Source organism: Aythya ferina, assembly GCF_964211825.1.
Source record: "Aythya ferina genome assembly, chromosome: 2".
NCBI lineage: Eukaryota > Metazoa > Chordata > Aves > Anseriformes > Anatidae > Aythya > Aythya ferina.
In genome coordinates, this window is record NC_140297.1 from 66,932,399 (window position 1) to 66,946,931 (window position 14,533).

General features: G+C 40.6%; 1 protein-coding gene across 2 annotated transcripts in view; it reads right to left on the minus strand.

The window, feature by feature from the left end:
- Positions 1–924: 924 nt before the first annotated feature.
- GLB1 (galactosidase beta 1) overlaps positions 925–14,533 on the minus strand; it is a 51,168-nt gene continuing 37,559 nt past the window's right edge. For both annotated transcript variants that reach the window (XM_084511570.1, XM_084511569.1), the window contains 2 exons: positions 10,801–11,040; positions 925–2,381 (listed from right to left, as the gene is read on the minus strand). In XM_084511570.1, the coding sequence (XP_084367696.1) occupies positions 2,121–2,381; positions 10,801–11,040 (501 nt within the window). In that variant the 3' untranslated portion in view covers positions 925–2,120. The remainder of the gene's footprint in view (positions 2,382–10,800; positions 11,041–14,533) is intronic.

Consider the following 14,533-nt stretch of genomic DNA (forward strand, 5'->3'; position numbering starts at 1 on the left):
CTTAAGCTTGTTTTATCATGTTGTTTCTGGTAGTGTTACATTTATATAATTAATATTTGCAATCCTTGATACAAAACCTTAATGCTTGTAGTATTACATGGAGATATGACAAAAATAGACACTATGGATTATGCTACATTTTTTTCACTAATGCAATGGAAAAACAAAAGAAGTGATAAGAACTACAAATTGATCTCTTCCATTCTTTACAGCACTAATCAACAGAAAAATAAAAATACTCCTGGCTGTTAAAGCACTGAACTGTTGTAGGAATTGCATCTAAATAGTACTGTCGTTCTGTACACTTCAAGCCACAAAACCCACAACCGGTATGAAACTAACTCTGTTCCATTCCTTACATTCAAGACCAGGCTCTGAGGTAACTAATACTTCATAATAAACTAGTCACAGAGCATTTTCCAAGGTCTGCATAAGGATGATGTAAAGAATAAAAAGATCCAGGGTCAGAACAGAAAATGAAGTGTTTCAAGTACTGCACACGCAGCTCCCACGTAGCATTTGAGGTAAGAATTTCAGACTAGGAGCTCTGTGGCTCAAGTGAACCGCACAGGAGTGGTTTGAAAGCTCCTGTGGCAGTCAGCTCATCAAACACACAGCAGAGGTTTTGATAATGTAGTGGTGATCCTTTCTACTCTCTCCTCAGGTGAGGGTAGCAGTCTGCATTAACTGAGAAGAAAACAGTCAGGTTTTTGCACTGGCTATCTCTGAAGAGGGTGGCACCTCAGAGGACCTCGCAGCCTATTGCAACTATTTTGCTTTGCTTCACTTTGCACAAGTCTTCAGAACAAAATAAACGAGACATCAACAAGAACTCCTTGTCCATAGAGACTTTACAACCTCATTTCTCACTTTTAATCAGTCTTCCTCCTCCACTTGCTCCCTCTGAAACAAATACAGGAAGGATTTAATCTTAAAGAACCATTTTAATAACATGAGACAGAAATTGAAAAGGAACAACCACAGATTATGAAAATACTTGATTCTGTCATTTTAATATTTTGTTTAAATCTCACCAAAGAGTTTGCATGATTGACACCAAAATCCTAAGAATCAAAAAGAAGATTCAGCCTGCTGTAGAAAGTCAGCTTTTCCAACAATGACTGTATCTTTGCAAATACCAGGCCCTTAGATTATCAATTTACTGGATCAGATTATCAATTTACTAGAACAAAACGTAAGGCATGACTTAATTCTCTTTTATTCAAAACCTTCTACTTTCAAGGTTATGGCCTATGAAGAAGAGGCATGACAGACCCATTAAAAAAAAAAAAAAAAAAAAAAAAAAACATTTAAAAGGAAAAATGGCTTATTTTAAGACTGTATTCTGCAGGCAAGTTAATCAAAGGCTATGGTCCAACCAAGCTTAAATTTCACTAAAGTTCTTGTAATTGCCAATTTAATTTAAGTCTCTGGAGATAGTAGAAATGAAGCAGTCAAATGGCTTTCAAAGACAGGATAGAAGCAGACTACAAGATTACTCTCCACTGTCCACATTACTGCCGTTTGGATCAGCTTGCATGAGTGCTCTCTTCCACATTTGTCACTGCTCCCATAAGAAACCAAATGGATTTTTTCAGAGGTCATTTGCACGGAGGTGAAAAAAGCAGGTCCATTCAACATCGGCAGTCAGTGCAGAATAAAATGATACTGGATACTAAACAGGTAATAAAAATCAGCTGAAAGTTGTCTAGTCCATTGGCAGCACTGACCTACCGGCCTTTGTGAGTAACCAGCAGGCTCGTGGGACTGTGCAGCCCTTTTGTAGGCTTCTCTCCAGTTGCAAAAGGTGGTTAAAAAAAAGCAGAAGGTTCCTGTAATGCAAACAGTCTACAGGAATGCATTTTTAGTACACTTTGATGCTAAAATTATCTTCTAGATGGATTCAGTTTCACAGTTCAAGGTAAATTCTAAAGCTACAACTTTTCTTTTTCAAGAGAATTTCAGTATTTAACTCTGGCCAGCCTGAAAAAAAAATTGAATTTAAGAAGCTGTCTCTGCTAAACAACTTACTGATTTACACTGACTCTTTAAAAAAGTAAAATATGTTTAAAGGGAAAAAGAAGCAAATTGGGGGGGAAGATAAGGAAACACTCATATCATTATAGATAGCTCAGCCACATGTCTCTAAAATAGAGTGGGGGAGGAACATTTTCATACATTGTAGTTGCATTGATAACCGGTTTATCTACAAATTCTATCTCACATGCCTGGGTGCTACAGGGAGAATGCTCCAGTTCCAATACTGTTATGTTATTTGGCACTGATGAAACAAGTATATTCCTTGGAACAAAAAGGGTCAATTGAGGACCACGGACTGGCCAGTAGCGACCGAGATTAAAGCCATTGATCCAAATTTGCCCCTGTTAAAAGAAAGAGAAAACATAATGAAGTTTTAATAATTTGACAAGAGGTCAAACATCTAAATAACTTTAAGCATAACACATTTCACACAGTAACTGCATTTTCTTGATATTTCAGTTTGATAGAACACAAGGACTGATAATCTGTTGAAGAAATTGCTACAAATAGTCAAAAGAATCTAAATTCCCTGATGAGCTGATATTTAAAACCAAAGTGGTCAGATACTGCAGTCATGCCAAATATGACAATACTTCAGAAAACAGAATTGCAGGTTCCTGACACTGAATTTTGTGCCAAGTTTCAGACCAAAGCAAATCCTGAAAATTGTATTTACTTCAAGCTGATTGTTAAAAGGAGAAAGAACTCACAAAACAAAGCAGATCCTAATTCTGTTAATTGTTCTCTACAAAAGTGTAATACTATGCTATCTTCACACTGCTTCCTGTTCTATGATTTCAAGAAGATATACAGCTCGTCTAGACACATGACATTCAGATGTCTATTATACTTGCAATAGTTTAGTCAGCAAAATAAATTGTGAAATGATACTGCAAGAGCACTGTATTTTGTTTTAGTTAGTTACAACAGTGAATCTTTGATGTTTTGCTATTATTAATGTAAATTCAATGACATCATAGTTAATTTATCACACAAACTCTTCAAATTGCTTTCATAATGGAGGTGGCCAGAACAAAATGCCTGGCAGAGAAGGACCTGGGAATATTGATTGATAGTCGGCTGAATATGAGCCAGCAGTGTGCTCAGGTGGCCAAGAAGGCCAACAGCATCCTGGCTTGTATCAGAAGCAGTGTGGCCAGCAGGACTAGGAAAGTGACCGCACCCCTGTACTACTTGGCTCTGGTGAGGCCGCACCTCGAGTGCTGTGTTCAGTTTTGGGCCCCTCACTACAAGAAGGACATCGAGGTGCTCAAGCGAGTCCAGAGAAAGGCAATGAAGCTGGTGAGTGGTCTGGAGAACAAGTGAGGAGCGGCTGAGGGAGCTGGGTTTGTTCAGCCTGGAGACAAGGAGGCTCAGGGGCGACCTTATCGCTCTCTATAGGTACGTTAAAGGAGCCTGTAGCGAGGGTTGGTCTATTCTCCCACATGCCTGGTGATAGGACAAGGGGGAATGGGCTAAAGTTGCACCAGGGGTGTTTTAGGTTGGATATTAGGAAGAACTTCTTTACTGAGAGGGTTGTGAGGCATTGGAATGGGCTGCCTAGGGTGGAGTCACAATCCCTGGAGGCCTTTAAAAGAGGTTTTAAAAAGTTGTTTTAGATGTTGAAGTTAGGGATATGGTTTAGTGGAGGACTTGTTAGTGTTAGGTCAGAGGTTGGACTTGATGATTTTGAGGTCTCTTCCAACCTGGACAATTCTGTGATTCTGATTCTGTGAAAATACTTTTCTAATATCATAAATATTCCCAGTTAAAAATAGAAAATAAAATTAGGCAAGTAAAAAGGAAATAAACTAAGTCATTTATACACCAGAAAATAGAGACATTGGAGTGAAACAAGTGCAGGTGTTTCCAAAAGTCTTTAAATTGATGAGCTGCCAAATGTTCAGCAGAATTATAAAGGGATTCCTGAATTGAACGGAATCTTGATTCATTAAACAAGACATAATCTGATTTGGACAAACCACTTGATTTTTTTCCTCTTAAGCATCCTTTTTACCATGTCAGACAATTGACTGGCAAGCAAGGAAGAGGATGGGAACAGATAACTTCATCTGTTTTCCCTCTTGCTGTGGCCTCTGGTAATCAGAATGTAGAGGAAAAGCAAACTCACCTGTAGCATGGATGTAAATTGATAAAAATAATAAAATCATCTGAGTCACTGGGAAATAAGGACTCATTGCACTCTTGATTTTTAACATCTTGAGGGAAAACTAAAAATCAAATAATACTCATAAAAGATTTATAAAAGCACAACTGTAGTATACTAAATATTACTGTTCAAGGTGTTCTGGAGGTAATTCTTTTTTCAAGCATTTATGAAAATTATTTTTATGAAACTTGTGAAAGAAGTTTCATAAGGAGATTGTATAGTTGCAAATACAGGTGAGTTATTTTGTCTCTGTATCCACTATCTCAGTATAAGATCCTATCTTTTACAGTGCCAAGATGTTAACAAAATTTGACTTTAAACTTTTTTTTAGTATTTAAATCAAGTTCATCTCACTTTGTGGTTTGTTTCTGCTGTATAAAAGGACAAGAGAAGAACTACATGTATTTATTCAAGCTCTTCACTTTGCTTCTATACTACTTTTAGAAGAGAATATAGCATTAATGCAAGCTATGCCCCCACATGATGCATTTGCAGATGTACCCACTACACAGTAGACTAGCTACTATACAGGGTGACTGTAACCCTCTGGGAAGTTGGAGTATAGTGTAGGAATCAGACGCATTAGAGTTCATTAGTTCATGATGATCTTGAGGTCTCTTCCAACCTAGAAATTCTGTGATTCTCTGATAGAGTTCAGAGACCATTCCCCCTTGTCCTATCACTATCTACATAATTAGAAACATGTCTGTTTCTAATCTTAATCTATCTCTGGTTATAAGTCAGTTTTCCGAGAAAACTATGATTTTCATTTCTCATTTCCAAACTGCCATTTGGAACATTATATTAACACTGCAATTTCTGAAGACTGCATATTCAGGAGTTTGTACATCTCAAAATACGAAAACACAGCATCATACATGCTGCCAACAAACATACCTTTGAAAAAAAAAAAAAAAAAAGAAGAGATAGGGAATAGATCTCTATCTTCAGAAAGATTTCCTTTATCAGGGTCAGCAGCTATAACCCACAATTCCATAGAAATAAAGAACAATCCTGACTCCAAATAAAATAAATAAATAAATAAAAATAAATCTGACCATACATCCAGAAGGACATACTCTTAAGTGCAACCATGCTTCATTAAGTGAAGGTGGGGGAAATTTTGTTAATAGCGAAGCTTTTAAAAACCACAGAAGGCAACTGAGCTACAACCATAGGTCATGACTGTTAATGCCACATCCTTCTTCTGGGCTGTCCAGCATGTCAAATTCTTTGTCTTAATATGGAAAGGCAAGATAATCATTAAAACTGCACATTTTCTTAAGAGTTGTTTCCACAGTTTTTCAAATACCCAAACACCTTTAGCTCCTTCTACTATTAGAAGTCCCTCTCCACACTTTGTCATCACCAATTTATACAGCTGTGCCTCAAGGAACTAAGGCCCAGATCCAATGGTATCTGAGTAGAATTCAAACTCTTACAGCCCTCTACCTTATAGGCACTGATCATTGGTAAAGCTATCTAGAAGTCTGAGATTCTGCCTTTCTTCTCCCCACACCCAGTTTTACCTCAATCTTATTACTCCTCGGTATCTTATTTAAAACTTTGGTCCAATCTCTATAAAGATGAATGATTAATCCAATAACCATATTTACAGTTTCCCTGGGTTCTCTTCACTTTGACCTCTTTAGATAGTATACAGACCATATAAAACAAATTTCTATGTCCAATAGGTCAGGGAAAAAGATTCCCACTGAAACTTAAAAATTCTTAAGAATGGACTCATTTGCCATTTCAAAGAGAGGAAGATGGTTTGTGATTCATTGGGTTGCAGAATTTACCGGAAAAGTCCCAGATTCCAGTTCCTGTGCAAATAGCTATTGTTGGATTTTATTCTGTGATTGTGTAAAATATGTATATATATATAGGAACAGGGACTAAGAGACTTCCTCATCCAAGCTCAGTGCCTGCAACATTAAATGTCTGCAATGAATCAGTCTTCTGCATATTGCGAAGTGCTTTAACCACTGCAACGCTGTAGATAGATCACGAGCACCTCCATCTCCTACTCTGTTTTAATAACAGTAAGTAAACTGCTTCAGAAAGGATTAACTTCACTACAATTAACTTTGCTACCTAACACCAGCACTCCTGAAGCCTAGAGTTGAATGCTTAGGCCTCTTAGAGGAGTGGCACTTCAGTGCACACATTCTGCTGTCTGTGCCTCCCACCAGCTACATACTCATCTTGTATACTGTTTCAACCACGGCAATGTGAAAACGTACTCTTTTCTTTTCTAGTTTTTCTCCAGCCCTATCAGAAGTTCCCTTTCAAGTCTGCACACAAACTTCTCATTGCAGTGCTCTCTGATCATAGAATGACTTGGGTTGGAAGGGACCTTAAAGGTCACCCAGTTCCAACTCCCCTGCCACAGGAAGGGATGCCACCATGATCTAGACCAGGCTGCCCAAAGCCCCATCCAACTTGGCCTTGAACACTTCCAGGGATGGGGCATCCACAGCTTCTCTGGGCAGCCTGTTCTGGTGTGTCACCACCCGCAAGTGAAGAATTTCCTCCTTATGTCTAGTCAAAATGTATCCTCTTTTAGTTTAAGACCATTCCCCCTTGTCCTATTACTATCTACATGGGTAAAAAGTCACTATCTTTTTTATAAGACCCCTTTCAATATTACCAAAAAGCTGCAATGAAGTCTCCACATAGCCTTCTCTTCTCCAGGCTGAACATCTGCAGCCCTCTCAGCTTTTCTTCATAGAAGAGGTGCTCCCTCTGAGCATCTCTGTGGCCCTCCTCTGGACCCACTCTAACAGATCCACATCCTTTTTGTGCTGGAGGCCCCAAACCTGGACACGACACTCCAGGTGGGGCATCACAAGGGCAGAGCAGAAGGACATAGTCCCCTCCCTTGCCCTGCTGGCCACCCCTCTGTTGATGCAGCCCAGGACGCAGTTGGCCTTCTGTGCTGCAAGCATGCACTGCTGGCTTTTTTCATCCACCAGAACCCCCAAGTCCTTCTCTGCAGGGCTGCTCTCAATGAGTTCTTCTCCCAGTCTGTCCTCATGTCTGGGATTGCCCCAACCCAGGTGCACCACCTTGCACCTGGACTGGTTGAACCTGATTAGGTTCACATGAGCCCACTTCTCAAGCTTGCCCAGGCCCCTTTGGATGGCATCCCTTCCTTCTGGTAAACCGACTGCACCACTCAGCTTGGTGTCATCTGCAAACTTGCTTAGGATGCACTCAATCCCACTGTCTATGTCACTGGTAATGATATTAAACAGCACCAGTCCCAAGACAGACCCCTGAGGGACACCACTTACCCCTGGGCTCTACCTCAACATAGCAGCAACTGGCAGCAACTCTCTGGCTGCAGCTCTCCTGCCAATTCCTTATCCACTGAATGGCCCACCCTTCAAATCCATCTTTCTCCAGTCTGGATATCAGGACATTGCATGGGACCCTGCCAAAGGCCTTACAGAAGAGTCTAGGTAGATGGCATTGGTTGGTCTTCCCTTGTCAGCTGATAGAGTCAATCCTTCATAGAAGGCCATGAGATTGGTCAGTCACAACTTGATCTACTCAGTCCAGTTACAGGTAAACTCCAGAAGACAGGCACTGACAGCTCAAAGAAAGCAGTCTAGGAGGTTTCTAGAGAGCATGAGAGATAGTTTTCTGACGCAGCTGATTAATGAGCCTACTACGGAGGTGCCCCACTGGACCTTCTGTTTACAGAGAAGGAGTGGTGGGAGATATGGTGGTTGGGAGCTGTCTTGGGCAGAGTAACCACACAATGGTAGAGTTCTCTATCCTTGGCGAAGTCAGGAGGGAGACCACAGTTCAGGGCGGACTTTGAGCTGTTCAGGACACTGGTTGGCAGAGTCCCTTGGGAGTCAGTTCTGAAGGGTGGAGGAGTCCAGGAAGGCTGGGCACTCCTCAAGAAGGAAATCTTAACGGCTCAGGAGCGGTCTGTCCCCACGTGCCAAAAGACAAGCTGGCAGGGAAGAAGACTGGCCTGGCTGAACAAAGAGTTGTGGCTAGAGCTTAGGGGAAAAAAAAAGAGAATTTATGATCTTTGGAAAAGAGGGCGGGCCACTCAGGATTATAAGGGTGTTGTAAGGATGTGTAGGGACAAAATTAGAAAGGCCAAAACTCATCTGGAGCTCAATCTGGCTACTGCTGTTAAAGATAACAGAAAATATTTTTATAAATACATTAACACAAAAAAAAGGACTAAGGAGAATCTCCATCCTTTACTGGATGTGGGGTGAAACTTACTGACAAAAGATGAAGAAAAGGCTGAGGTGCTTAATGCTTTATTTGCCTCAGTCTTTAGCGGCAAGATCAGTTGTTCTCTGGATACCCAGTACCCTGAGCTGGTGGAAGGGGATGGGGAGCAGGATGTGGCCCTCACAATCCTCGAGGAAATGGTTGGCGACCTGCTACGGCACTTGAATGTACGCAAGTCAATGGGGCCAGATGGGATGCACCCAAGGGTGCTGAGAGAACTGGCAGAGGAGCTGGCCAAGCCACTTACCATCATTTATCAACAGTCCTGGCTATCAGGGGAGGTCCCAGTCAACAGGCAGCTAGCAAACGTGATGCCTATCTACGAGAAGGGCCAGAAGATAGACCTGGGGAACTCTAGGCCTGTCAGTTTGACCTCAGTGCCAGGGAAGCTCATGGAGCAGATTCTCTTGAATGTTATCACGCAGGACAACCAGGCAATCAGGCCCAGTCAGCGTAGATTTATGAAAGGCAGGTCCTACTTGATAAACCTGATCTCCTTTTATGACAAAGTGACGCGCTTAGTGGATGAGGGAAAGGCTGTGGATGGTATTGGTCTTGTGGATGGTATTGGTCTTGTGGATGGTATTGAAGTCAAGGCTACCTTGACTTCAGTAAGGCTTTTGACACCATTTCCCACAACATTCTCCTCAAGAAATGGGCTGCACATGGCTTGGACTGGAGTACGCTTCATTGAGTTAGAAACTGGCTGGGTAGCCAGGTCCAAAGAGTCATGGTGAATGGAGTTAAATCCAGTTTGAGGCCGGTCGCTAGTAGAGTCCCCCAGGGCTCAGTACTAGGGCCAGTTCTCTTTAATATCTTTATCAATGATCTAGATGAAGGGATCGAGTGCACCCTCAGTAAGTTTGCAGATGACACCAAGTTAGGTGCGTGTGTTGATCTGCTTGAGAGTAGGAAGGTTCTGCAGGAGGATCTGGATAGGCTGCACCGATGGGCTGAGGCCAACTGTATGAAGTTCAACAAGGCCAAGTAGCAGGCCCTGCACCTTGGGCCCAACAACCCCAAGCAGCGCTACAGGCTGGGAGAGGAATGGTTGGAAAGCTGCCTGGCAGAGAAGGACCTGGGAGTGATGGCTGATAGTTGGCTGAATATGAGCCAGCAGTGTGCTCAGGTGGCCAAGAAGGCCAACAGCATCCTGGCTTGCATAAGAAGCAGTGTGGCCAGCAGGACTAGGAAAGTGACCGTACCCCTGTACTCAGCTCTGGTGAGGCCGCACCTCGAGTGCTGTGTTCAGTTTTGGGCCGTCAATACAAGAAGGACATGGAGATGCTCGAGCGAGTCCAGAGAAAGGCAACGAAGCTGGTGAGGGGTCTGGAGAACAAGTCCTACAAGGAGCAGCTGAGGGAGCTGGGTTTGTTCAGCCTGGAGACGAGGAGGCTCAGGGGCGACCTTATTGTTCTCTACAGGTACATTAAAGAAGGCTGTAGCGAGGTGGGGGTTGGTCTATTCTCCCACATGCCTGGTAATAGGACAAGGGGGAATGGGCTAAAGTTGCACCAGGGGAGGTTTAGGTTGGATATTAGGAAGAACTTCTTTACTGAGAGGGTTGTGAGGCATTGGAATGGGCTGCCCAGGGAAGTGGTGGAGTCACCATCCCTGGAGGTCTTTAAAAGATGTTTAGGTGTATAGCTTAGTGATACGGTTTAGTGGAGGACTTGGTAGCATTACGTCAGAGGTTGGACTTGATGATTTTGAGGTCTCTTCCAACCTAGATGATTCTGTGATCCTGTAACATTGTCTGGATCCATACTTACGGGCATGCTACTAGCAGTGTCCAACTCTGCCTGTGCTTTGCAATATTTCTCACACAGCAACAAAAATATGCTATTAGTTACTTTTAATTAATCAGTGTAACCAGAGAAGTGTCCTGTAGCATCTCACTTTCTCCAGAATAAGAACTGTTTCATCTCAAGGTATGTAATTCATTCTATGCCTCCAAAAAGCTGTTTATACAACACATTGAGACAACAAAAAAATCCAAAACACAACCACTAAATGCAGCATTTCTATGAAGTCTGACAGATGATCTTTCTCACTCTAGGAAAAACTACAGGGTTTTTATGTGATTCTCCCCTTCCTAGACCAACACCATGTGCTTTTTAATTATAAGTTTCCCTCTTCTTAATGGTTTATATCCAAATTTACTTGTACCAAGGAACACATTTCCTAGTCATGTAAATGTATATGACACACCCCACCATCATAACCTCCTTCTATCCAGCCAAAGAGAGGTGGATTTTGACCTTCCGTAGAACTTTCAGTATCTCTCTGAGTGGACTTCAAGTTTTTACAGCAAAAATTTGTACCTTTGTCCAGCCAGGAAAGTTAACATAGGTATCTTGTGGCAAGTCTGGAATCCCGCCAGGAATTAAAAGTCTACCAGTGTAAAAAGTAGGTGTTTCATAACTTAGTGGATTGCCAACATCTCTCTCTGGTTGGTCAGGGTAGCCATGAATGGAATGGTTCACTGCTCCATCTATGTCTAGAGGATAGATTTCCCATTCAACAAGTATGTCTTGATCGAGAGTTAAATTTGAAACTAGACCCTAGGAGGAAAAAAAAAAAAGCAACATAATTAGCTTCATGTTATTGAAATTATTCAGCTGCAACCATAAATCAGTCAGGACTACAAGCATGTTTGAATCAAAGTACTTCCAACAGCTGCCAAACTGTGTGGAAAAACAAGCATCTGGTTTTCACCAAGTTATAAGCTTTGCTCAATAATAAAGCATTTTATTTATTCTCTAGGAAAGTGTTGCACTTCTTCAAAGTTTTAGGCGTTCATCAATGCCAATTTTCCTTTTCAAGTTTTTTTTTTTTTAATTAAAATTTCTATTTTGCTTTAACATGAACATGATTCAAAAACATGGGGCTTAATAAATAGCAGAAAAAGCATTAAATAGCTCATTTTGAGATACTATCAAGAGATTTGGTAACACTGAGTCACTAAACCAAGACATTAACCTGCACAATAGCAGAGAAAGCAGTATTCACTTCCTACAAGTCTTCTACAGCTAACATATAGTATCACAAAATCAACGCGCATGCTTCATGACCCCAATTTCAGTGAAATAATTTAAGCTTACAGTCAACTTCAAGCCCACAGAGTCCTGTTTCAGTTCTGTGGAACTATGTGTACCCTTGAAGAACACCAATGTACTCACACAGTGAGTACAAAGGCAAAGTAAGATCATGATTTAAGAACAGTGAAAGGAACATTAAGTTTCTCCTGAACTCAATTCCTAACTGTGTTACAGTAACGGTTTCTAAAATTGTGTTTCAGTGCAATGCAAGGAATTGACTTTAAACCAACACTGCTACATCCATATAATCTCCTGAGTAGACCCTGTGTAATAGCTGTTTTTAAGTGCAACTTAAGTTCTGTTGCAAATACCACAAGTTAAACAGGAAAAAGAAGTTCTAAAAGCAAAGTCACAAGCAAAGCCACATTTTCTATGGCTGTGGAGGGCTTATAGTAAATAGTATGTCTGTTCTGATATCTAGTAAGCATTGCACTGACTCCACAAGCCTAGTCATCAGTAGGTGCACTAATACGTTCTCTATTCCTTTACCTAGATGACCACTTCATAACTTATTTTTCTGATATCAAAATAAATTATCTGCACAGAGTTAAACAGCAAAACTTCTCTTCAACCTAGACTTTACTTTGTCTGACAATCAGTTGAAATATTGCAGCATAGCTTTGCCCAAAACTTTCCAACTGGCTTCCCTAAACCCATCTTTAAGTGTAATGTACGGTGTGATTTTTGAATGAAATGAAGTGCCTACAAGCACTCTTACTTTGGTATGCATAAAAATGCATATGCAATAGTCCAGATATGGACATGAATTTGCCAAGTAAAACAAAGATATAGGTGGCAGTGAGCATGTTAAAAAAAAAAAAAAAATGAAACTACACTCTTCCTTCCTTTGTTTCCTTTAAGGACACTTAAATCAACAGGATGTTTTAGAACAAAAACCCTCTTAGGATTCTTTCCCAAAAGCTAGATGCCTGGTTCCACTTCAAATTCAAAAAAAAAAAAAAAAAGAGTAAGAAAAAGGAGCTGAACAAAATTCAGATTTTCTTGAAGGTGCAAGGCTTCTGTAAGGCTTCATCAAATGGAAACCTCTTCCCTCATGTTACATATGAAGTTATTTGAAGTTATTTATGAAGTCACAGAATAATGAATAACCTATGCATAATTATTCCCCATTTTCAAAATCAACACAAAAAATACCTGCCTTAAGAAACAGGGTGAGGGAGTCTATGGGAAAGGCAAAGTACATTTTCTAAAGCTATGTGGAAAAAGTCTCCCTCTTTTATGTGAAAGGATTGAGCTTTTAGAGGATTGTTCTCACAATGTGTCTACTGAATTTGCTTTTACTCAGTCTTTAAAAGGTTGAAATCCTGGTATAAGTGTAAATTGAAACTCAATCACAACAGCACTGAGCATCTCCTTACTCCAACCCTTTATTCTGCTACCATAATTCAACAGTAAGCACGTAGATTTCCTTATCACCCGGCCTGATCTAAATAAACACATTTCTGCTGCCTATATATGAAGGCAGAACACTGGGGAACTAGTTGCCCTCTCTTAGCACTCATAAAAAGAGTAAGGATCCTTGAAAAGACAGTATGAACAAAGTTGGCACTACTGCTGCCCACTGAATTTATATGCCACAGAAAACAGTTGCTCATACTTTTAATTCACAGACTTTTATACAACCTAAAAGTTATATTGCTTTGCCTTGACCGGAGTCTTAGAATACCTGGAGATACACCTAGAAATCCACATCACAACACACGTACTAAGATAACTGGTCAACTAGTCCCCTTTCAACCAAACCCAAGCTTCAATTCTTCTTTGCTGCTTAATCATAACCGATACAACCTTCTTTAAGAATGCAATCAGGCCCATTCTTCTCAAGGCAGCAAAACACAAGTGTGAAAACAGTCAATTCTGCCTAATGGTGATCTTGTAAGACTTACCAATGTATGTTCTATGACTAAACTGTATTCTGCAAAATGACCAAACTCAACCAGAGTTTGTGACCTCATCAGCAAGGCTCAGAAAAATTCATACACACTTTATTTTACTTTTTTTCCCCTACTTATAACTTTGAAAGTCCTACTTCCTCACAGCACGTGTCCTTAGCTAATAACTAAATAGTACAGGTCAGCATACATCATTCCTGTGATGCTGAATTCAAACAAACCAAGAAATACTTTGGACAAGTCTGAGAGGAAACAGGAGCTTCTAATTTACCTGCTGTCACCTGCAGCACCAAAAGGCACCACAATCATCAGTAATAAATCTCTAGTCATTAAACATTTGACCAGCTTTCTGAAAGAACACTGCCAAATCAATTTAGGTCAAGTCAAATCCAAGGGGACTCTACACAAAAGATTCTTTCAGTAAAGGGTCTGCAATTCTCGTCTTAATGAGAAAGAGAAAGCTTTCTGTCATATTTGGTACTATTTGCAACATAGTAATACCAAAAACTAAAAAAGATAGCATGCCACGCCCCTGAACACTGCAGAAACACACCACAAGGCTGGCCTCTGTAATAGTTCTCTCCCTTCCCCCTCATTAGAAAACATCACACAGCACTAGGGACCCCTTTAATTCCAAAACCAGATAAGCTTCCTTTTTGCTCCTGCCTTTCCTAGTGTTACCTTAGTGGTATTGCCCCTAATGACAGTACCAAAGCATAGCATGGAAGTGTTCATAAGCTTCCTGATAATTCCAGGTCAGTACAAATCTAAATTGGCAATGTTGCATGGTAAAGTGCTTGTAAGACAGCCTCTCTTAGCCAAACTGAAAATATTGCAAGGGTACACACTACTGACAAGTGAAATAGGACATGGCAAGAGGTATAGAGGTATAAAAGTAAATATACACAAATACACACAGAAGCACTACCCCAGGAGTCACAAGCCCCAAAATATGACCAAGATTAGACTGATTTCCAGCCTATTTTTGAATTTATCCAAATAGTTTTGCATATCTTAAAATTTTAGCTACAGATTCAACTCAA